The sequence below is a fragment of the Tympanuchus pallidicinctus genome, unplaced genomic scaffold, assembly GCF_026119805.1.
Source record: "Tympanuchus pallidicinctus isolate F22 unplaced genomic scaffold, pur_lepc_1.0 scaffold19, whole genome shotgun sequence".
In the NCBI taxonomy this organism is placed as follows: Eukaryota; Metazoa; Chordata; class Aves; order Galliformes; family Phasianidae; genus Tympanuchus; species Tympanuchus pallidicinctus.
Genome location: NW_026294710.1, coordinates 1,553,179 through 1,577,046, shown reverse-complemented (window position 1 = coordinate 1,577,046; position 23,868 = coordinate 1,553,179). Strand labels below are relative to the sequence as shown.

The 23,868-nt window shown below is 55.2% G+C and overlaps 2 protein-coding genes across 2 annotated transcripts; both read right to left on the bottom strand.

The window, feature by feature from the left end:
• Positions 1-6,963: 6,963 nt before the first annotated feature.
• Positions 6,964-9,888, bottom strand: LOC128079498 (PHD finger protein 7-like). The gene is made up of 9 exons (XM_052680786.1): positions 9,846-9,888; positions 9,432-9,523; positions 9,237-9,338; positions 8,855-8,979; positions 8,522-8,684; positions 8,324-8,430; positions 7,996-8,109; positions 7,722-7,840; positions 6,964-7,556 (listed from the first exon to the last, which is right to left on the bottom strand). The coding sequence occupies exons 1-9, from the start codon at positions 9,886-9,888 to the stop codon at positions 6,964-6,966; spliced, it is 1,458 nt and encodes a 485-aa protein (XP_052536746.1).
• A 10,236-nt stretch (positions 9,889-20,124) lies between these two features.
• Positions 20,125-23,049, bottom strand: LOC128079497 (PHD finger protein 7-like). Its single transcript, XM_052680785.1, has 9 exons — positions 23,007-23,049; positions 22,593-22,684; positions 22,398-22,499; positions 22,016-22,140; positions 21,683-21,845; positions 21,485-21,591; positions 21,157-21,270; positions 20,883-21,001; positions 20,125-20,717 (listed from the first exon to the last, which is right to left on the bottom strand). Exons 1-9 carry the CDS (start codon positions 23,047-23,049, stop codon positions 20,125-20,127), a joined length of 1,458 nt encoding a protein of 485 aa, XP_052536745.1.
• Between the last annotated feature and the right edge of the window lie 819 nt (positions 23,050-23,868).

Genomic DNA, 23,868 nt, shown 5'->3' with positions numbered 1-23,868 from the left:
AGTCAATAACTTCATCAGAATCTTTGCTCCTTTCAGGATTGATCCTTTTGTTTCCTTTCATCTTTTTCCTGCCATTTCATTGCAGCTATAGAGCAGTGAAGGGTCAGCTCTGCCTCCTGCTTGTTCTCACTACTCCCAGTTTGCCAGGGATAAAAAGTTCTGCAAAAGACAGAAAAAAGAACTGTATGATGCAGGACAATGCTCTCTTATTGCATACGAACCTCCACTTCACCACCTGTAAGATTCTCATGTAAGAGAATATCCGATCACTGAATATTACCACTTTCTTAGAGATGAATGCATTCATCCTGTAGATAAATGCAGACCAATTAAAAATACCGAGAACTTTAGCATCAGATGATGTAGTCTGATTTGTGATTGGAGCTGGAGAGGAACCACAATTTTTGAAACAGTATATAAGTATTTTTTGCTTAATTGCAGAGACCATACCCTGGTCGAGTTTGTGATCTCAAGGACTGTGGACCTGGCAAAGAGTGGAGTCAAGACCCTGAACTTCAACAAAGTGAACTTCAGGTTGAATGAAATCTCCTGGGAAGAAGTCCTTAGAGACAAAGGAGTGGAATAAAGCTGGCTACTCTTAAGGATGCCTTTCTGAGGGCAAAAGTGCTCTCCGTCCCTCGGAATAAGAAAGCAGACAGGGGAGGCAGGAAACCAGCATGGATTGGAAAGGACCTGCTGGTCAGACTGAGAGAAAAGAAGGTCAAGTACAGACTGTGGAAGTACAGGCGTGTCACCTGGGAAAAAATACAGGGGTTCTGTCTGGACATGCAGAGAAAGGGATTAGGAAATCCAGAGCACAGATGGAGCTGAACTTGGTCAGGGATGTTAAAAACAGCAAGAAGGGATTCTACAGGTACATAGGTCAGAAGAGATAGGCCTAAGAAAGTGTACCTCCTCTGCTAAATTGCTCAGTGTAAAGGTTCTATGTCCAGGTTAGTGGTTGGTAATGAGTAGTGTTTCACTGGGGTCCACCTTGAGTCTGGTACTCTTTAACATCTTTATCAGTGATGTAGATGATGGGATTGAGCACACCCTCAATAAGTTTGCTGATGACACCAAACTGAGTGGTGCAGCTGATGCAGCAGAAGGAAGAAATGCCATCCAGAAAGACCTTGATGAACTTAAAAGGTGGGCCTTTAAACCTTTGAACCTAATGAGGTTCAACAAAGCAAAGTCACAGGTTTTGCACTTGGATTAAGGCAATCCCAGATATGTTTACAGACTGGGAGAAGAACTCTCTGGGAGCAACCTGATGAGAAGGACTTAGAGGTCCAGGTTATTGAAAAATTTAACATGAGCCAGAAATGTGTGCTCGCAGCTCAGAAGGCCAATGGTATCCCAGGTTACATCAGAAGAGATGTGGCCAGCAAGGACAGGGAGGTTGTTGTCCCCCTCTATTCTTCCCTTGTGAGGACCCATCAAAGTCTGTGTCAAAGTCTGGAGCCTCCAACAAAGGAAAGATGTGGAGTTGTTGGAGTGGGTCCAAAGGAGGGCCACAAAGACAGTCCAAGGGCTGGAGCACCTCTCCTGTGAAGATAGGCTGAAGGAACTGGTCCTGTTCTGCCTGGAAAAATGAAAGCTTTGGGGACACATCTTTGCAGCCTTCCTGTATTTAAAGAAAGTTTATAAACACAAGGGAAATCAACTTTTTACAAGGATAGATTGTAATAGGACTATGGAAATCATCTAAAACTAAAGGAAGGGAGATTTAGATTAGATGTTAGGTGGAAGTTTTTTGCTGAGAGGGTGGAGAAATGCTGGAATAGGTTGCCCAGAGAGGCTGTGGATACCCTGCCCATGGAGGTAATAGAATCCAGGTTGGATGGGACCCTGGGCAATCTGATCTGGTACTTGATCTAGAGGCTGGCAACTCTGCCTGGTCAGTGGAGCAGGAACCTGATGATCCTTGGGTTCCCTTTCAACCCAAGCCATTCTATGATTCTATGATTCTATGACCACAAGCACATGTGTGAACTCGAACTTATACCTGAGAGATTCAAGAAAATGCCTTTTTATGAAACTGTGGGAAATTCAGTTTCCAGCAAAGAATTTTGATACCAAAGCCAGTCTTGACATCATTTATTTTTTAAAAACACCTGCAAAATTACTTATATAGTAGAATTTTTTTTGAACAAATCTCTCAACCCCAACCAGAAAAAAAAAAACAACAGTACAGAATGTGATTACGTTAGTGTATTTTGTCACTATGTATTTTTTTTCTCTAGGCCTAAGACTCAATTTCGTGTATTTCATGTTTTATATTCAATGTATCTCATAGATTTTTAACAAATTATGATCATGCCTGAGTTTATGGTGGCATTTTTTTGTTTTGTTTTGGTTTTTTCCATTTCTCTGTAGTAAAATTTGTCTTCAATTTTTAAAGAGCATATTCTCCACTGTGGCAATAAAAACTGAATTATTTTGCTGTGTACTCAAAAAAGTGAATATTTAAAGTTTTCACTCAATATCCAACAGGTTCGTAGCTCTTTGATTCATTTGAAATACCTGCTATTGTACATTGTTATGTGAAATTTTCATGTTGAGGAACACTAGAGAGAAGACTATCAGTATTTTATTAATCCTGGTTCTGAAACATAGATTTGTACAAGTGTATTTACCTACTGCTATGAAATATGAGTAACATCTTGATGGTATAGATCAGCTGCATAATTATCAAGACCTTTTCAAACACAAGATGCCAAGTTTGTCAAACAGAATTCACCACATGATTCTATGCACTGTTCTGCCTCCTGCAGCTTGAATACTAATGGCATCCCAGACTTCATCAGAAGAGGAGAGGCCAGCAGGGACAGGGAGGTGATTGTCCCTCCATACTCTGGAGACAGGCTGAGGGAGATGGAATTGTTCAGACTGGAGAAAGGAAGGCTGCAAACTGACCTCATACCATCCTTTAAGTACCTAAAGGGAACTTAGAAACAGGAGGAGGATCAATTCTTTCAAAGGCAAGTTAACAGCAGGACAAGGGGAAATGGTATTAAATGAAAGGAGGGAAAATTTAGGTTGGATGTCAGTGGGAAGTTCTTTACTATGGGAGTGGTAAAGTACTGTAACAGGCTGCCTAGAGAGGTTGAAGACAGCTGACTCAACCACTTTGGATTTGAGCCATCACTCCAAAGACAGCTGACTCGACCACTTTGAAAGCATTGAAAAGGGGCCACCATCGCCATGGTCGTCGTCGTGGTTCTCGCCGTTGTGGTTGCCATCAACAGAACAATGCCCGACGACCCACCCCTACCGAAGATCAAAGACTGAACTACCAACCACGCTGGATCCATGGTGGTGACTATCTCCCTCTTGCTTCCTATAAAGACTCCTTGCTTCTTCTTTTCTATCTTTTCTATCGCCCTCCTTCCCTTCCCCATTACCCTAATTCATAATAGTGTCCGTCCTCCCCTTCCCCATTTCCCTAATCTTAATTTGTAATAAACTGGTCGAACCAACATTTGAGCCGTTGTTTCTTAATCTCACGCCGGGTATACAGGTATTAAAAGAACCTCCTCTCCCTCCTATAAATTGGAGCGAGACAGGGAGCTGGGCTTTTTCATGCTGGGGGTGAGAAGGCTGAGAGGACACGTCACTGCAGCCTTCTTGTGTTTCAAGTTTCAAGGATTATAAAGATGAGTGGCGTCATTTTTTTTGCTCAGGTAGATAGTGATAGGACAAGAGGGAAGGGATTAAAGCTCAGAGAGGGAAGATTGAGGTTGGATGTCAGTGGGAAGTTCTTTACTATGGGAGTGGTGAAGTGCTGTAACAGGCTGCCCGGAGAGGTTGTGGATGCCCCGCCCATCCCTGGAGGTGTTCAAGGCCAGGTTGGATGCGGCCCTGGGCAATCTGGTATCAAATGGGGAGGTTTGTGGCCGCGCCTGTGCCGAGGCGGTTGGAGCCTGCACCAGCTCTTAAGCCATCTATTGAAGAGTTGGGTATTTTGGATCCTCCCTGTACCTTTCCCTGACACCACGGGGATAGAAGAAAAGACCACTTGCACCCCAGATCCTTCAAGTATTCGCCCCATTCCCCTGAAGTCTTTCTTGATAGACCTCAGGCTTTCCTTATCAACTTCCTCGCCGCCAGCCTGAATTACTAAAAGTGGGTAATAATCCGAAGACCGAATCAACCCAGGAATTTTCTTTGAAATGTCCCTGACCCGTGCCCCAGGAAGGCAGCATACCTCTCTGCGGGTAGGGTCGGGCCAGCATATAGGGCCTTCTGTTCCTTGCAGAAGGGAGTCGCCTATGACAATCACCCTCCTGTCCTTGCGGGTAGAAGCAGTCTTGAGGGTTGGGGGCGACCGCTTCGCCTGAGGCAACCTCACAGGTGAACCTGTCACCGCACTCTCACTCGCCCCCCCTTCGACTTCCAGGGCCTCAAACCTGTTACGCAGAGGCACCTGGGGAGCCGGGGATGGTCGGGATGGGGGATGCTCCCTCCGCCGAGCAGGTACCCGTTTCCACTCCTCCTCCCTTCTCAAATTGCTGTTAGGGGGAAGAGAGGACAGGGGGCTCGCTGAAACGCTGTCAGCTGGCTGGTTCCCCTTTACCAGGTGTTTGTAAGGTGGCAGGGGCTGATGTGCTCCATGAGGAGCCTCGTCTGTGTGCCGAGAACCTGAGGTTGAGAGGGACTGACACCACCAGTCAATCTGCCTCTCACACTCTTTTATAGTCCTCAGCCTCTCCACTTCCTCCTTCAGGCTAATCACAAGGCTGAGCAAGTCATTCAATTGCTCACACCTTGTACAAGTGCTGCCTCCTTCGTGTGGCATTGCAAAGGCCAGGCTGTGGCACTCCTCACAGTCAGTGACCTGCACACTAGCATCTCATGATAGTAACTCTGTCTGAGTCGCCACACACTTCATACCGTTTTTCTCCCCTCTATGCATGCACCAGACCTCAGTCTGGCTTTGGACCGTCTTCTTGGCTACTGTCTTTCTGCTGCGTGTGCTCGGGACCTCTACATGGGTCTTCACAGTTTTTGTGTTTGAAGCCTTCTGCCGGGGTGCACCCATGGCAATCAGCAGGCTCACTAACTCAACAAGAAAGTCCCAAAGGGGTGCAAGTGATCAGCCCTGCCCTGCTGCCCCCTACCCTCACACTATTGCCGGGTTCGCTAAGTGCCCTGGCACTTACCACCAATAGAAATAACAAGACTCCTTGCAGGGGAGTGCAGACAGGGGTACCTTAGAAAAGCACCACGTTAAGGCAGCCTGGGAGATAGCTGTACTACCCCCTCTGATGTGCCTAAGGTGGGCAGCGACACGTTGCTGCCCTCTCGAGGGCTTTTTGTAGCTGCGATCAAGGGCCGCTTCCGGTTTGCGCCCGTTTAAATCTCCCGCCGTTGCCTTGGCAACGCCCGCGCTGCGTCAGCTGCTCTCGCGAGAGTAGCCCGACTGAGAGCGGCGTCCGCACGGTTGTCGCGGGAATCCTCGATGAGGAAAGCGATTAAATCCCCACGTACCTCGCTAAAAGTCACGGCGATTCTGCCAGAGACAGCTCCGAGCCGCGGACCTCGGCAATCAAGCTGGGCTGCTGCGGCGCTGAGGGAAGATGGCGGCGCCGGTGCGAGCCGTCACCGGGGCGACGCGGCGGCTCTGGCACCGGCTGCCGTGAGGGCTCGGCTCGGCACGGCCCGGCCTGGCCTAGGCCCGGCCCAGCAGCTGTGAAGTGGAATGCCATGGCCAGCTCCTCAGACAGTGAAGATGATCCTTGAGGTCCCTTCCATCCCGGGCCATTCTGTAATTCTGTGAAACAGTCATAGCCCTCCTGTTTACACACTTCTTTCAAATACCCGAAGGCCACAGTGAGGTCTCCCCAGGAGCGCAAAGGGCACCTGGGAAGGTGGCACAGGCTGCGAGGCAAACTGCTTGTTGCCCTGAGCAGGCCCTCGTTTCCATCCCTCGCAGTCCCTGAGGTCCCCTCCTCATGTCTGCCTGCTGGAAGGTAGACGATCCACTGCTTCTTGTAGAGCGTCTCCTGGAGCCTTTCCTGCGAGGACGGCGGAGTGCGACTCCACCAATCTATATCCCTCACACAATCCCAGAGGCTCCCCAACCCCTCCACCTTTCGCTCCGTGTGATCATCCTCCACGTGTTCACACGGCGCACAGGCGGTATCTCCGTTGCCCTTGCGTAGCAGTGACAGTGTCAGGCGCTCTTTGCAGCCTGAGACCTGAACCGCTGCGTGGACGTCTGGTGCTGAGTCACCACGTTCCTTCTTGCAACAGCTCCCTGCAGCGTGGGGACTACGGCTGCACCTTGGTGCTGTAGAGGAGGAACAGGCTGTGAAGTGATTGCTCTTCTCCAGCGTGACCAGGTGCCACGGGCACTGCTAACTCTGTGCCTGCACTGACTGCTGTGTCACAGCCTTCTGACGTGCCACGCTGGTTTTGCCCACCCAGTTTGCTGGGAAGGTGCTGAGGAGGACAAAACCCTGTGATCCCAGCACCTAAGGCGGCCCACCTCAGGACAAGCAGAGAAGAAGCAGCGGACAAAGAAATGTGTGGGGGATGGTTGGGTTTATTGTGTTGACACCAGGGGCTAGAGCCAGCACACGGTGTTGGCACACGGCTGTTTCCGTGCCATAGTTTGGGGGGGCTGAGTGTGAGGGCAGGATGCTGTCTTTGACTTTGCCCTCAGAAGTGACTTCCCGCCGGGGATACCCTCGCTGTTGGAATGGCTTTCCACGTCATCATTTTTCTGGCTGACCGTGGGGGGATGTTGGCTTTATGTTGTCCCCAGGAGCGGTAACTTCATGCCCGGGATAGCCCCTGCTGCTGAAACTGCTGACTGGAGGGGAAATGCTGGCTTTGATGTCGGACCCGGGAGTCACTTCATGCCTGGAATAGCCCCCGCTGTTGGCATTGTCTCCTGCAGCTTCCTCAGGGCCGGCTGTGGACGCCTGGGACTCGATGTGCCACTGAGGAACGGTTTCACACGCGGGCCTCCCCTGGCCGCCCAGGCCGTTCCCCAGGGTGTGAATACAGGGGAGCCCTCAAGGACCTCCGTGTCACCGGCCTGGTGGTGCTCTGGGCGCTGTCCTGAGCAGCTGGAGGTGGTGTTCGCCTGCTGCCCTGAGGCCTTCTGGTCCGGCTCTGGGAACCTGCGGCCCGACCTTGCAGCGGGGAGCGGCTTCGTGTCCGGCTTGTTCCCCGCTGCCTGGAACGCCTTCTGCGTGCAGCCACTGTGGCTGCTCTGGAGGATCGCGATGAGCCCCGTCTGGTGGCTGGCTGTGAGCTGCTTTCAGCTCTTGGGGCTGCCGTGCGTCTGCTGCCACGGTGCGCTTGGTGCAGCTCAGATGCATCCTGATGGTCAGGAGAATGTGGGGGGATCGTCCCCTGTTCGGTCCCCAGCTCACAGGTCTGACTGCTGAGGTTTGGCGGCTGGGAGCTGTGTGATGGCCCCGATGCCGCCTGGCTGGTGGGGCCGGACCTGCTGTCCTCCGGTTCCTGGGGGCCGTGGGATGGTTGCAGGCCCTCCTGGCTGGCAGTGCTGGGCCCAGCACGCTCCGGGATGGTGCTGGCGGCTGTAAGGGGAGACGGGAAGGTCAGCAGGATGGAGCTGTAGCCCTGGGTAGGGACAGGTCGCCATCCCTCCTGGGGCAGAGAGACTCTGGCAAAGCTGCCCTGAGCACCTGCTGCCAGGCCTTGCCTGGCCCCAGCGCGGTGCCACGCGGCTGATTGCCTCTTACCGGTACCCAGGCCAGCACAGCTGTCGCACTCCCACGTGGCTGTTGTGTTGCTCAAGGGGGAGCACTGTCGGTGAGTGCCCTCAGCAGCGCAGGAGCTGCACAGGATCAGCTGCCAGGGCCTGGGGAAGCAAAGGGGTTGTGGCTGTGAGGACCAAGTGAGCAAGCGAGGGAGTCCCTGGCACAGCACATCTCTGGCGCTCCGCCCTTGCTCCCCCAGCCTGTGCTGAGGCTGAGATCCCCCGTGGAGCCTCAGCGAGCTGCTGTGGTAACTCACCCCCTTCTCTCTGCCTGCTCTCTGCCTCCAGGGTAAAGGCACCACCTGGCATCGCAGCGCTGGTGCCTCTGGAGGAGGGATTCATAGGAACCGTCGTCGTCCCATGTTGGTCTTCTACAAGAGAAGGGAGGGAAACTGATAAGCCCCCAGCGTCCCCAGCATCAGGTCTAAGGTTATCCCATCTCATCCACCCCGACGCCATTTTATAGCTTCTTCATGAAGCTGAGGCTTCATGAGACAGCCAAGGGCCAGGCCTGCCGAGACAGTGCCTGGGCAGGCCCGGCGCTTGCACCCTCTCATCTGCATGCTTGGACAGGAGGACACCAACCTGGCTGGGATTCGGATTCCCATGGTAGACATCACGGCACAGAATACTGCGTCGTCTCTGCAACTGGGGCACCGGAAGCACGTCGTGCCCGCATTCAATGCCTGTTTCTGCAGGAGAAGCACAAGCAGGGTGAGCGTGAGCAGTGCCTGGTGTTGCTGGGCACTAAGCACGCCTGCAGGGTGAGGAGAGGGCTCCCACCTGGACGCAACCCCGGTGGAACCAGGCACGTGTGCACATGGGGCACACCATGGTGTGATAGTCCAAGCTGCCCCTCACGGTCTCCTGGCAGATGATGCAGATGGTGTCTTCTGCTGGAGTTGTCACCGGTGTCTGTCGAGGGCGGTGCTCCCAACAGAAGGACCTGGGGGAAGACGGAAGGGATGGGTGGGCGCAGTGAGAAGCGCTGTGAGGACGGGGGAGGAGCAGGGAGGAGCCCCAGGCCCTGGCTCTGGCAGGCTGCTGGGAGGCGACCTTGTGGGTTCCCCCCTGGCTTGGCTACTGGGAGCTCCTACCTGTGCTGGGAGCCCTTACCTGTGCTCTCCAAAATGCTGTGTGATGCATTCTCCGTCTGCAGCGCAGGGCAGATGGAAGCTGCGTGCACAGCCGCTCTCTGCACATGTGATGGCAGCCCCCCTCTCGCCGCAGACACAGCATTGCTGGAAAAAGCAGAACAGCCCCATCAGCAGCAGGCACAGGACCTCCACAGCCGGCCGCGCACCTTTGGGCAGGGCACAGGGTGTGGGCACTTCTGGGTCACCCTCTACAAAGCAGCTTGGTGGACAGGGCTGATCCCCTATGGGCAGGCCTTTGTGCCGGAGGCGGTTGGAAGGCCGTGATTGCTTTCCTTGGGTCCGGACTAAGCTGGTGTGAGCCCCTCCTCGCACAGATCTGCCTGCTGCGTTCAGGTCCTCACCTCCTTGTTTGCCTGCTTGGCCTTGCGCGTGAGGGCAGCAAGGTCAATGCCCGTAGATTCCTCCTCTGGGGGTCTTTCTTCAAAAGCGATGTGGGCAAAAACCTGGAGGAGAGAAAAGAGCAGGGAGTCATGAGGACGGGAAGGAAGGGCGCATCCCGGCTGGAAGCAGATGGGATCACCGCTGGGGGAACTCACCAAGCAGAACTCGTGGACAGTCAGGAAATCGCCGCCAATAGTGCGCCCAAAGATGTCCGGGTCATCGTCTGCCCGGCCACACAGCACGCACACTGTTGAGGAGAGAGCAAATGCCAGTAGCGGTGAGCGCCTGGTGGGGCCAGGCGTCCCTGAGGGCTGTCCCCAGGGTCCTGCTCTGTGCCTGCCGTGCTGGCTGGAGGCGGTGGAGGGGAAGGGGCCACGGCAGGCCCAAGGCAGTCACAGCCCACGCTGGGCCCCCTTGCCAAGGAGCAGAGGGGCCCTGCCCCATGCCTGTCTGGGAGCTCCTGCCTGCCCCTTCCTCCCCTCTCAGCTCTCAGCTCTCAGCCGCAGGCAGAGCCCCGGCACCCCTCTGTCCAGTGCTGGGAGCTGTGCGCAGGGATGCTGTGCTCTCACCTGGCTCCTCTGAGCTGGAGGCCTTCCTCTTCTCACTGGACATGATTGTGCGTTGACGGTGAGCACTACCAGAGAACCTGCTCTCTCCACGCCTCACCAAGCCGCACTGACGCTCGGCCTGAGCCCGGCAGCCTTTGCTCTGCTCCAAGCTTCACGCGTCACAATGGCCGCTCCCTGACACCCACTGTGACATCACCGTCACCGCCTCACGGTGTGAGGCTGCGGTGCTGGGCTCTGGGTTTCCAAGCAGGAGAGCGGCGGCTCCACAGCTTCTCTGTGTAACCCCTGAAAGAACTTGCTTCCAACAACCTGTGTCCATCTCCCCTCCTTTTGTCAGTACTTTGTGCATCACGCCCAGCACAGCTCATTCCCTCACTTGCTCGACTTCTTTCTGCGCGGTTGTCCCCTTGCCTGGGTAACTGTCATGGTGCTATGTTTTTTGGTTTTTTGGTTTTTTGCTTGTTTGTTTTTTGGCTTTCAGTATTCCACATCAAAACATCGTGTAGTGCACGGGGCATTAAAGTGTCACTGCCCCAGTCCCTGGTACCTATCCCTGTGCATTACAGAAGTCACGGGATCTGCTCTCATCGCTCTCTTGCTGCGTTGCAGTGGGTGCTGGAGGGTGCTTTCCTAGCCGTTCCATGCTTTTCAGGCTTGACTCGGTCTCGCGAACTCTCTCTCTCATCTTGTCTGATTTTTTAATCTCAATTTCTATTAAATTGTATTGTATTTTGTTATCTTGTATTCCGATATTATAGTAAAATAAGTTTTCCTCCGTAGCTTGTTGCCGCTGCTCTTTTCCTCCCTTCCTTTCTTCCCATTTTTGTGGGACTGGGGTGGGGGGGGAGGGCAGCGGCCTGTTGCCCCCGTGTCCCCTGTCACGGACGTAGATTGATCTGGTCAACTGTGTGACAAGAACATACCAGATCTTCCTCAAGGAGATACCTCTTCTTCACTGCTGACAAGGATCGCCCTCACCGTGGAGAATTTCTTCCTAGTATCTCGTTTAAATCTGCCCTCTTCCATGTTTCCCGTCGTCCTGTTGCTACATGCCCATTAAAACAGACAGCTTTCCTGTAGGTCCTCTTCAGGCACTGGAAGGGCTCAGTGAGTTCTCCGCTGTGCCTTCTATTATCTAGTCTGCAGAGCCCCGGCTCCCTCGGCCCCAGTCTTTGTAGGGGAGCTGCTCCAGCCCCCTGATCATTTTTGTTTGTGGCCCTTCTCTGGACCCTCTCCAACAGTTCTCTGTCTTTCTTGTATTGGGTGCCCCAGACCTGGATGCCACAGCACTCCAGATGGGGCCTCACGAGGGCAGAGTAGAGAGGGACAATCCCCTCCCTGTCCCTGCTGGCCACCCCTCTTCTGATGGACCCCAGGTTTGCATTTGCTTTCTGAGCTGCAGGAGCACATTGCTGGCTCATGTTCAGGTCTTCATCCATCAGGACCCCCAGGTTCTTCTCTGCAGGGCTACTTGCCAGGATTGTTCCTTCCCGTTTGTACGTATGCCTGAGATTCCTCTGGCCCAAGTGCCAAACCTTGCACTTTGGTGTGTTGAACCTCATTGGCTTCACCTGGGCCCACCCTTTGAGTCTGTGGGGGTCCCTTTGAACAGCATCCCTTCCTTCCACCGTGTCACAACCGCAGCACTCAGCGTGGTGTCATCAGCAAACTTGCTGAGGGTGCACTCAACTCCATCATTGATGACATTGATAAAGATGTTAAAGAGTATCGGTCCCAAAACAGACCTCTGGGGGGCACAGCTCGTTACCGGCCTCTACCAGGACATGAACCCTCTATCACTACCCTTTGCCTGCAGCCTTTCAACCAACTCCGTATCCACCAGGTGGTCTACCCATCAAATCCCCATCTCTCCAATTTGGAGATAAGGATGTGGTGGGGGACCATCAGAGGCTTTGCACGAGTCCAAGTAAATGACACTGGTCTCACCTTCCTTTTGTCCACCAATGCCGTCACTCCGTCATACGGAGCGACGTTCCTAGTGACATGTCACCCAGGCCCTAAGCAGGCAAAACACCTCCCTGGGGGGAGGGACATGAACGGCATGTGGGGCCCTCTGTTCCCCTCAGAAGGGAGTCCCCCGTGATGACATCTCTTCTTTTTTTCTTGATGGATGGTGCGGTGACACAGGGCAGTCTGACTTGCCCAGGGCAACCCCTGCAACGTGGAGGGTCCTTCATCCACATCTCCCGTCCGTCCAGCTCCAGAGCCTCCTACCCATTCACAGAATGGCCGGGGTTGAAAAGGCCCCGAATGATCAACTAGTTTAAATCCCCCTGCAGTGTGCGGGGTCGCCAGCCGCTAGACCACGCTGCCCAGAGCCACATCCGGCCTGGCCTTGAGCGCCTCCAGGGATGGGTCATCCACAACCTCCTTGGGCAGCCTGTTCCAGTTTGTCACCACGCTCTGTGTGGAAAGCCTCCTCCTAATATCTAACCTAAACCTCCCCTGTCTCAGTTTAAAAGCATTCCTCCTTGTCCTATCACTCTCCACCCTCACAAACAGTCGAGTTTGAGAAGGACCTGGGCGTCCTGATGGATAAAAAAACATGAGCCAGCGGCGTGCTTCTGCAGCTCGGGAAGCAAACGGTATCCTGGGCTCCATCAGAAGAGGGGTGGCCAGCAGGGACAGGGAGGGGATTGTGCCTCCATACTCTGCCCTCGTAAGGCCCCATCTGGAGTGCTGTGGCCAGGTCTGGAGCCCCCACTACAGGAAAGACAGAGAGCTGCTGGAGAGGGCCCAGAGGAGAGCCACAAACGTGATCAGAGGCCTGGAGCAGCTCCCCTGCAAAGACAGGCTGGGGGAGTGTGAGAATCCTTCCTTGGTTTTTGGCTCAAAGCTTGCTTCCTGAGGTTTTTCTTGTGATAAGACTCTGAATGATTTGTTCAGGAGGCAAGCGATGGGTGTTGTGTGGCAATCAACATCACTGTGTGGACAGTTTTACATCTTTGGAGCTGTTTGCCTTCGGAAGACAGTGCTCAGGACTGTTTACTGGCAAAAGATCTAGCCTGCGACCAAAGATCTCCTGTTTGCTGTGGAAGACTGGGGCACAATGCCATTGTATCCTGTGAAGGCAAGATACAAGTTGGCACCTCCCTGCTCCCTCTTATCTGCTGGCAAGGCCAGGAGGATAGGAACAAAGCAGTTTCCTGCTGAGATCCCAGAGCCAGAAGCTGCCACTCCAAGGAGAGCTGACTCAACCACTTTGGATTTGAGCCATCACTCCAAAGACAGCTGACTCGACCACTTTGAAAGCATTGAAAAGGGGCCACCATCGCCATGGTCGTCGTCGTGGTTCTCGCCGTTGTGGTTGCCATCAACAGAACAATGCCCGACGACCCACCCCTACCGAAGATCAAAGACTGAACTACCAACCACGCTGGATCCATGGTGGTGACTATCTCCCTCTTGCTTCCTATCAAGACTCCTTGCTTCTTCTTTTCTATCTTTTCTATCGCCCTCCTTCCCTTCCCCATTACCCTAATTCATAACAGTGTCCGTCCTCCCCTTCCCCATTTCCCTAATCTTAATTTGTAATAAACTGGTCGAACCAACATTTGAGCCGTTGTTTCTTAATCTCACGCCGGGTATACAGGTATTAAAAGAACCTCCTCTCCCTCCTATAAATTGGAGCGAGACAGGGAGCTGGGCTTTTTCATGCTGGGGGTGAGAAGGCTGAGAGGACACGTCACTGCAGCCTTCTTGTGTTTCAAGTTTCAAGGATTATAAAGATGAGTGGCGTCATTTTTTTTGCTCAGGTAGATAGTGATAGGACAAGAGGGAAGGGATTAAAGCTCAGAGAGGGAAGATTGAGGTTGGATGTCAGTGGGAAGTTCTTTACTATGGGAGTGGTGAAGTGCTGTAACAGGCTGCCCGGAGAGGTTGTGGATGCCCCGCCCATCCCTGGAGGTGTTCAAGGCCAGGTTGGATGCGGCCCTGGGCAATCTGGTATCAAATGGGGAGGTTTGTGGCCGCGCCTGTGCCGGGGCGGTTGGAGCCTCATGATCACAGAATCACAGAATCACAGAATCACCTGGGTTGGAAGGGACCTCAAGGATCATGTAGTTCCAACCCCCCTGCCTAGCAGGGCCACCAAACGTACACATTCAGATCAGGTTGCCCAGGACCCCGTCCAACCTGGCCTTGAACACGTCCAAGGACGGGGCATCCACAACCTCCCTGGGCAGCCCGTTCCAGGGCCTAACTACTCTCCTTGTGAAGAACTTCCCCCTAACATCCAACCTAAATCTTTCCTCCTTCAACTTGGATCCATTTCCCCTAGTCCTGCTGTTATCAGCCCTTCTGAAGAGTTTACTCCCCTCCTGGGTGTAGGTTCCCTTCAGGTATTGATAGGCTGCAATGAGGTCACCCCGCAGCCTTCTCTTCTCCAGGCTGAACAAGCCTAACTCCCTCAGCCTGTCCTCATAGGGGAGGTGCTCCAGCCCCCTGATCATCTTAGTCGCCCTCCTCTGGACCCTTTCCAAGATCTCTATGTCTTTCTTGTACTGAGGGCTCCACACCTGGACACAGTACTCCAGGTGGGGCCTCACAAGAGCCGAGTAGAGAGGGACAATCACCTCCCTGTCCCTGCTGACCACCCCTCTCCTGATGGAGCCCAGGATCCCATTTGCCTTTCGAGCTGCCAGAGCGCACTGCTGGCTCATGTTAAGTCTCTCGTCCATCAGGACCCCGAGGTCCTTCTCTGCCGAGCTGCTCTCAAGGACCACTCCTCCCAGCCTGTACGGGTGCCTGGGGTTCTTCCGGCCCAAATGCAAAACCTTGCACTTTGCCGTGTTGAACCTCATTAGGTTCACCCGAGCCCAGCCCTCAAGCCTGTCGAGGTCCCTCTGAATGGCATCCCTTCCTTCCACCGTATCAACCGCACCACTCAGCTTGCTGTCGTCAGCAAACTTGCTGAGGGTGCACTCAATTCCTTCATCGATGTCATTAATAAAGATGTTAAAGAGCACCGGTCCCAAGACAGACCCTTGGGGGACACCACTTGTTACCGGCCTCCACCTGGACATAGAGCCATTGACCACCACCCTCTGTCTGCGGCCTTTCAACCAATTGCTTATCCATCGGGTCGTCCACCCATCAAATCCACTTCCCTCCAATTTGGAGATGAGGATGTGGTGGGGGACCATGTCAAAGGCCTTGCTCAGGTCCAGGTAAATGACATCGGTCGCCTTCCCTTCGTCCACCAATGCCGTCAGTCCATCATAGAAGGCCACAAGATTAGTCAGGCATGACCTTCCCTTGGTGAAGCCGTGCTGGCTGTCTCGGATCACATGCTCATTCTTTATGTGATCGAGCATGTTGTCCAGGAGGATCTGTTCCATGATCTTCCCAGGCACGGAGGTGAGACTCACCGGCCTGTAGTTCCCCGGGTCCTCCCTGCTCCCCTTCTTGTATATGGGAGTGACGTGACCCTTCCTCCAGTCATCCGGGACCTCACCTGACAGCCACGACTTCTCAAATATGATGGAGAGCGGCTCGGCAACCACCTCAGCCAGCTCCTTCAGGACCCTGGGATGCACGCCATCTGGCCCCATAGACTTGTATTCATTCAGTCTAAGGAGGTACTCTCGGACTTGCTCTGCCCTTACAGTGGGGAGGGATTTACCTCCTTGGTCCCCACATAGAGGTTTGGGGATGCAGGGTTCATGGACGTGAAGAAGACTAGAATCCTGGCCACCAGCGAAGACCGATGTGAAGAACTCATTCAGCACCTCAGCTTTCTCTTCATCTGTTGAAGCCAGTTCTCCTTTTAAATTTACCAAAGTAGGTACGCCCGTTTTGGCCTGTCTCTTCTGGCCAATGTACCTGTAGAAGGTTTTCTTATTGTTTTTCACGTCCCTTGCCAAGTTCAGTTCTGCCTGCGCCTTGGCTTCCCTGATCCCACGTCTGCAAGTCCGGACGGCGTTCCTGTACTCTTCCCAGGTGACACAGCCTTGTTTCCAGAGCTTGTACACCCCTTTCTTCGCCCTCAGTTCTCTCAGCAGGTCCTTGCTGAGCCATGCCGGTTTCCTACCTCGCCTGCCCACTTTCTTATTCAGAGGAATGGAGACCTCTTGTGCTTCCAGGAGGGCATCTTTGAAGAGCCGCCAGCTCTCCTCAACATCCCTGTCTTTGAGGGCAGCGCGCCAGGGGATCTTGGCCAGCAATCCACTGAGTAGCTTGAAGTCTGCTTTTCTAAAGTTCAGTGTCCTGATCCTGCTCTTTGCCAAGCCCACATCGCTTGAGATCACAAACTCAACCAGGGCGTGGTCGCTGGAGCCCAGGCAGCCTCCAACCTTGACGCCTTTGATGATCTCCTCGGCGTTGGTAAGCAGCAGGTCTAGCAGCGCTTCACCTCTGGTCGGTCTGTCCAATACCTGAACCAGAAAGCTATCGTCAATGGATTCCAAGAGCCTTCTGGAGCTCTTGCAGCTCGCCGTGTGGTTTTTCCAACAGATGTCCGGATGGTTGAAGTCCCCCACCAGGACAAGAGCCCGTGAGCCAGACATCTCACGCATCTGGAGCAAGAAAGCCTCATCAACAGCCTCCCCTTGATCAGGTGGTCTGTAGTATACCCCTAACGCCAGCTGACCTATATTAGTCCCATCTCTAATCCTAACCCACAGGCTCTCAACCTGTTCCTGACTGTTTCTCGTAGGGAGCTCCTCACAGTTTATCCAGTCTCTGACATAGAGAGCAACTCCCCCACCCCTCCTACCTCGCCTATCTTTCCTAAAGAGTCTATAGCCGTCGATGGCAGTATCCCAATTATGGGAGTCATCCCACCATGTTTCTGTGATAGCAACAAGGTCATAACTTTCCGAGTGCATCACAGTTTCGAGTTCCTCCTGCTTGTTACTCAGGCTGCGTGCATTGGTATAAAGGCACTTCAGCCGGGCTATCCGTCTCGCCACCTTTATAAGGGATCTAGGATCCCCTAGAACAGCAGCATCCCCAGCATCCCCCTGCCCTAGTCCTTCCCTATGCACTCTGCCGTCATTGCCCATGGAGTTTGGTACAAGCCCTCGAATGACCCGTTCAACCCCAGTGGCGCTTATTTTGTCCCCTTCCCCCTTCATTCCTAGTTTAAAGACCTGTCAATGAGTCCAGCTAATTCTTCAGCTAAGATCCTCTTACCCCTCAGGGACAGGCTGCATGCGTCAGCAGCCATCATGCCAGGTGCAGTGTAAATTGCCCCATGGTCAAAAAAGCCGAAATTCTTGCGCCTGCACCAGCTCTTAAGCCATCTATTGAAGAGTTGGGTATTTTGGATCCTCCCTGTACCTTTCCCTGACACCACGGGGATAGAAGAAAAGATCCTTGCACCCCAGATCCTTCAAGTATTCGCCCCATTCCCCTGAAGTCTTTCTCGATAGACCTCAGGCTTTCCTTAACAACTTCCTCGCCGCCAGCCTGAATTACTAAAAGTGGGTAATAATCCAAAGACCGAATCAACCCAGGAATTTTCTTTGAAATGTCCCTGACCCGTGCCCCAGGAAGGCAGCACACCTCTCTGCGGGTAGGGTCGGGCCAGCATATTGGGCCTTCTGTTCCTTGCAGAAGGGAGTCGCCTATGACAATCACCCTCCTGTCCTTGCGGGTAGAAGCAGTCTTGAGGGTTGGGGGCGACCGCTTCGCCTGAGGCAACCTCACAGGTGAACCTGTCACCGCACTCTCACTCGCCCCCCCTTCGACTTCCAGGGCCTCAAACCTGTTACGCAGAGGCACCTGGGGAGCCGGGGATGGTCGGGATGGGGGATGCTCCCTCCGCCGAGCAGGTACCCGTTTCCACTCCTCCTCCCTTCTCAAATTGCTGTTAGGGGGAAGAGAGGACAGGGGGCTCGCTGAAACGCTGTCAGCTGGCTGGTTCCCCTTTACCAGGTGTTTGTAAGGTGGCAGGGGCTGATGTGCTCCATGAGGAGCCTCGTCTGTGTGCCGAGAACCTGAGGTTGAGAGGGACTGACACCACCAGTCAATCTCCCTCTCACACTCTTTTATAGTCCTCAGCCTCTCCACTTCCTCCTTCAGGCTAATCACAAGGCTGAGCAAGTCATTCAATTGCTCACACCTTGTACAAGTGCTGCCTCCTTCGTGTGGCATTGCAAAGGCCAGGCTGTGGCACTCCTCACAGTCAGTGACCTGCACACTAGCATCTCATGATAGTAACTCTGTCTGAGTCGCCACACACTTCATACCGTTTTTCTCCCCTCTATGCATGCACCAGACCTCAGTCTGGCTTTGGACCGTCTTCTTGGCTACTGTCTTTCTGCTGCGTGTGCTCGGGACCTCTACATGGGTCTTCACAGTTTTTGTGTTTGAAGCCTTCTGCCGGGGTGCACCCATGGCAATCAGCAGGCTCACTAACTCAACAAGAAAGTCCCAAAGGGGTGCAAGTGATCAGCCCTGCCCTGCTGCCCCCTACCCTCACACTATTGCCGGGTTCGCTAAGTGCCCTGGCACTTACCACCAATAGAAATAACAAGACTCCTTGCAGGGGAGTGCAGACAGGGGTACCTTAGAAAAGCACCACGTTAAGGCAGCCTGGGAGATAGCTGTACTACCCCCTCTGATGTGCCTAAGGTGGGCAGCGACACGTTGCTGCCCTCTCGAGGGCTTTTTGTAGCTGCGATCAAGGGCCGCTTCCGGTTTGCGCCCGTTTAAATCTCCCGCCGTTGCCTTGGCAACGCCCGCGCTGCGTCAGCTGCTCTCGCGAGAGTAGCCCGACTGAGAGCGGCGTCCGCACGGTTGTCGCGGGAATCCTCGATGAGGAAAGCGATTAAATCCCCACGTACCTCGCTAAAAGTCACGGCGATTCTGCCAGAGACAGCTCCGAGCCGCGGACCTCGGCAATCAAGCTGGGCTGCTGCGGCGCTGAGGGAAGATGGCGGCGCCGGTGCGAGCCGTCACCGGGGCGACGCGGCGGCTCTGGCACCGGCTGCCGTGAGGGCTCGGCTCGGCCCGGCCCGGCCTGGCCTAGGCCCGGCCCAGCAGCTGTGAAGTGGAATGCCATGGCCAGCTCCTCAGACAGTGAAGATGATCCTTGAGGTCCCTTCCATCCCGGGCCATTCTGTAATTCTGTGAAACAGTCATAGCCCTCCTGTTTACACACTTCTTTCAAATACCCGAAGGCCACAGTGAGGTCTCCCCAGGAGCGCAAAGGGCACCTGGGAAGGTGGCACAGGCTGCGAGGCAAACTGCTTGTTGCCCTGAGCAGGCCCTCGTTTCCATCCCTCGCAGTCCCTGAGGTCCCCTCCTCATGTCTGCCTGCTGGAAGGTAGACGATCCACTGCTTCTTGTAGAGCGTCTCCTGGAGCCTTTCCTGCGAGGACGGCGGAGTGCGACTCCACCAATCTATATCCCTCACACAATCCCAGAGGCTCCCCAACCCCTCCACCTTTCGCTCCGTGTGATCATCCTCCACGTGTTCACACGGCGCACAGGCGGTATCTCCGTTGCCCTTGCGTAGCAGTGACAGTGTCAGGCGCTCTTTGCAGCCTGAGACCTGAACCGCTGCGTGGACGTCTGGTGCTGAGTCACCACGTTCCTTCTTGCAACAGCTCCCTGCAGCGTGGGGACTATGGCTGCACCTTGGTGCTGTAGAGGAGGAACAGGCTGTGAAGTGATTGCTCTTCTCCAGCGTGACCAGGTGCCACGGGCACTGCTAACTCTGTGCCCGCACTGACTGCTGTGTCACAGCCTTCTGACGTGCCACGCTGGTTTTGCCCACCCAGTTTGCTGGGAAGGTGCTGAGGAGGACAAAACCCTGTGATCCCAGCACCTAAGGCGGCCCACCTCAGGACAAGCAGAGAAGAAGCAGCGGACAAAGAAATGTGTGGGGGATGGTTGGGTTTATTGTGTTGACACCAGGGGCTAGAGCCAGCACACGGTGTTGGCACACGGCTGTTTCCGTGCCATAGTTTGGGGGGCTGAGTGTGAGGGCAGGATGCTGTCTTTGACTTTGCCCTCAGAAGTGACTTCCCGCCGGGGATACCCTCGCTGTTGGAATGGCTTTCCACGTCATCATTTTTCTGGCTGACCGTGGGGGGATGTTGGCTTTATGTTGTCCCCAGGAGCGGTAACTTCATGCCCGGGATAGCCCCTGCTGCTGAAACTGCTGACTGGAGGGGAAATGCTGGCTTTGATGTCGGACCCGGGAGTCACTTCATGCCTGGAATAGCCCCCGCTGTTGGCATTGTCTCCTGCAGCTTCCTCAGGGCCGGCTGTGGACGCCTGGGACTCGATGTGCCACTGAGGAACGGTTTCACACGCGGGCCTCCCCTGGCCGCCCAGGCCGTTCCCCAGGGTGTGAATACAGGGGAGCCCTCAAGGACCTCCGTGTCACCGGCCTGGTGGTGCTCTGGGCGCTGTCCTGAGCAGCTGGAGGTGGTGTTCGCCTGCTGCCCTGAGGCCTTCTGGTCCGGCTCTGGGAACCTGCGGCCCGACCTTGCAGCGGGGAGCGGCTTCGTGTCCGGCTTGTTCCCCGCTGCCTGGAACGCCTTCTGCGTGCAGCCACTGTGGCTGCTCTGGAGGATCGCGATGAGCCCCGTCTGGTGGCTGGCTGTGAGCTGCTTTCAGCTCTTGGGGCTGCCGTGCGTCTGCTGCCACGGGGTGCTTGGTGCAGCTCAGATGCATCCTGATGGTCAGGAGAATGTGGGGGGATCGTCCCCTGTTCGGTCCCCAGCTCACAGGTCTGACTGCTGAGCTTTGGCGGCTGGGAGCTGTGTGATGGCCCCGATGCCGCCTGGCTGGTGGGGCCGGACCTGCTGTCCTCCGGTTCCTGGGGGCCGTGGGATGGTTGCAGGCCCTCCTGGCTGGCAGTGCTGGGCCCAGCACGCTCCGGGATGGTGCTGGCGGCTGTAAGGGGAGGCGGGAAGGTCAGCAGGATGGAGCTGTAGCCCTGGGTAGGGACAGGTCGCCATCCCTCCTGGGGCAGAGAGACTCTGGCAAAGCTGCCCTGAGCACCTGCTGCCAGGCCTTGCCTGGCCCCAGCGCGGTGCCACGCGGCTGATTGCCTCTTACCGGTACCCAGGCCAGCACAGCTGTCGCACTCCCACGTGGCTGTTGTGTTGCTCAAGGGGGAGCACTGTCGGTGAGTGCCCTCAGCAGCGCAGGAGCTGCACAGGATCAGCTGCCAGGGCCTGGGGAAGCAAAGGGGTTGTGGCTGTGAGGACCAAGTGAGCAAGCGAGGGAGTCCCTGGCACAGCACATCTCTGGCGCTCCGCCCTTGCTCCCCCAGCCTGTGCTGAGGCTGAGATCCCCCGTGGAGCCTCAGCGAGCTGCTGTGGTAACTCACCCCCTTCTCTCTGCCTGCTCTCTGCCTCCAGGGTAAAGGCACCACCTGGCATCGCAGCGCTGGTGCCTCTGGAGGAGGGATTCATAGGAACCGTCGTCGTCCCATGTTGGTCTTCTACGAGAGAAGGGAGGGAAACTGATAAGCCCCCAGCGTCCCCAGCATCAGGTCTAAGGTTATCCCATCTCATCCACCCCGATGCCATTTTATAGCTTCTTCATGAAGCTGAGGCTTCATGAGACAGCCAAGGGCCAGGCCTGCCGAGACAGTGCCTGGGCAGGCCCGGCGCTTGCACCCTCTCATCTGCATGCTTGGACAGGAGGACACCAACCTGGCTGGGATTCGGATTCCCATGGTAGACATCACGGCACAGAATACTGCGTCGTCTCTGCAACTGGGGCACCGGAAGCACGTCGTGCCCGCATTCAATGCCTGTTTCTGCAGGAGAAGCACAAGCAGGGTGAGCGTGAGCAGTGCCTGGTGTTGCTGGGCACTAAGCACGCCTGCAGGGTGAGGAGAGGGCTCCCACCTGGACGCAACCCCGGTGGAACCAGGCACGTGTGCACATGGGGCACACCATGGTGTGATAGTCCAAGCTGCCCCTCACGGTCTCCTGGCAGATGATGCAGATGGTGTCTTCTGCTGGAGTTGTCACCGGTGTCTGTCGAGGGCGGTGCTCCCAACAGAAGGACCTGGGGGAAGACGGAAGGGATGGGTGGGCGCAGTGAGAAGCGCTGTGAGGACGGGGGAGGAGCAGGGAGGAGCCCCAGGCCCTGGCTCTGGCAGGCTGCTGGGAGGCGACCTTGTGGGTTCCCCCCTGGCTTGGCTACTGGGAGCTCCTACCTGTGCTGGGAGCCCTTACCTGTGCTCTCCAAAATGCTGTGTGATGCATTCTCCGTCTGCAGCGCAGGGCAGATGGAAGCTGCGTGCACAGCCGCTCTCTGCACATGTGATGGCAGCCCCCCTCTCGCCGCAGACACAGCATTGCTGGAAAAAGCAGAACAGCCCCATCAGCAGCAGGCACAGGACCTCCACAGCCGGCCGCGCACCTTTGGGCAGGGCACAGGATGTGGGCACTTCTGGGTCACCCTCTACAAAGCAGCTTGGTGGACAGGGCTGATCCCCTATGGGCAGGCCTTTGTGCCGGAGGCGGTTGGAAGGCCGTGATTGCTTTCCTTGGGTCCGGACTAAGCTGGTGTGAGCCCCTCCTCGCACAGATCTGCCTGCTGCGTTCAGGTCCTCACCTCCTTGTTTGCCTGCTTGGCCTTGCGCGTGAGGGCAGCAAGGTCAATGCCCGTAGATTCCTCCTCTGGGGGTCTTTCTTCAAAAGCGATGTGGGCAAAAACCTGGAGGAGAGAAAAGAGCAGGGAGTCATGAGGACAGGAAGGAAGGGCGCATCCCGGCTGGAAGCAGATGGGATCACCGCTGGGGGAACTCACCAAGCAGAACTCGTGGACAGTCAGGAAATCGCCGCCAATAGTGCGCCCAAAGATGTCCGGGTCATCGTCTGCCCGGCCACACAGCACGCACACTGTTGAGGAGAGAGCAAATGCCAGTAGCGGTGAGCGCCTGGTGGGGCCAGGCGTCCCTGAGGGCTGTCCCCAGGGTCCTGCTCTGTGCCTGCCGTGCTGGCTGGAGGCGGTGGAGGGGAAGGGGCCACGGCAGGCCCAAGGCAGTCACAGCCCACGCTGGGCCCCCTTGCCAAGGAGCAGAGGGGCCCTGCCCCATGCCTGTCTGGGAGCTCCTGCCTGCCCCTTCCTCCCCTCTCAGCTCTCAGCTCTCAGCCGCAGGCAGAGCCCCGGCACCCCTCTGTCCAGTGCTGGGAGCTGTGCGCAGGGATGCTGTGCTCTCACCTGGCTCCTCTGAGCTGGAGGCCTTCCTCTTCTCACTGGACATGATTGTGCGTTGACGGTGAGCACTACCAGAGAACCTGCTCTCTCCACGCCTCACCAAGCCGCACTGACGCTCGGCCTGAGCCCGGCAGCCTTTGCTCTGCTCCAAGCTTCACGCGTCACAATGGCCGCTCCCTGACACCCACTGTGACATCACCGTCACCGCCTCACGGTGTGAGGCTGCGGTGCTGGGCTATGGGTTTCCAAGCAGGAGAGCGGCGGCTCCACAGCTTCTCTGTGTAACCTCTGAAAGAACTTGCTTCCAACAACCTGTGTCCATCTCCCCTCCTTTTGTCAGTACTTTGTGCATCACGCCCAGCACAGCTCATTCCCTCACTTGCTCGACTTCTTTCTGCGCGGTTGTCCCCTTGCCTGGGTAACTGTCATGGTGCTATGTTTTTTGGTTTTTTGGTTTTTTGCTTGTTTGTTTTTTGGCTTTCAGTATTCCACATCAAAACATCGTGTAGTGCACGGGGCATTAAAGTGTCACTGCCCCAGTCCCTGGTACCTATCCCTGTGCATTACAGAAGTCACGGGATCTGCTCTCATCGCTCTCTTGCTGCGTTGCAGTGGGTGCTGGAGGGTGCTTTCCTAGCCGTTCCAGGCTTTTCAGGCTTGACTCGGTCTCGCGAACTCTCTCTCTCATCTTGTCTGATTTTTTAATCTCAATTTCTATTAAATTGTATTGTATTTTGTTATCTTGTATTCCGATATTATAGTAAAATAAGTTTTCCTCCGTAGCTTGTTGCCGCTGCTCTTTTCCTCCCTTCCTTTCTTCCCATTTTTGTGGGACTGGGGTGGGGGGGGAGGGCAGCGGCCTGTT

What these genes read in the sequence shown, in the direction of transcription:
- LOC128079498 (XM_052680786.1), bottom strand. Translation starts at nt 9,888, where the DNA reads ATGTCCAGTGAGAAGAGGAAGGCCTCCAGCTCAGAGGAGCCAG. An exon ending in CTGTCCACGAGTTCTGCTTG is followed by an intron (nt 9,339 to 9,431) that starts GTGAGTTCCCCC and finishes TCTCTCCTCCAG; the next exon opens with GTTTTTGCCCACATCGCTTT. An exon ending in GAGCAGGCAGAGAGAAGGGG is followed by an intron (nt 7,841 to 7,995) that starts GTGAGTTACCAC and finishes TTGCTTCCCCAG; the next exon opens with GCCCTGGCAGCTGATCCTGT.
- LOC128079497 (XM_052680785.1), bottom strand. Translation starts at nt 23,049, where the DNA reads ATGTCCAGTGAGAAGAGGAAGGCCTCCAGCTCAGAGGAGCCAG. An exon ending in CCAAGCAGGCAAACAAGGAG is followed by an intron (nt 22,141 to 22,397) that starts GTGAGGACCTGA and finishes TGCTTTTTCCAG; the next exon opens with CAATGCTGTGTCTGCGGCGA. An exon ending in GGAATCCGAATCCCAGCCAG is followed by an intron (nt 21,271 to 21,484) that starts GTTGGTGTCCTC and finishes CTTCTCTCGTAG; the next exon opens with AAGACCAACATGGGACGACG.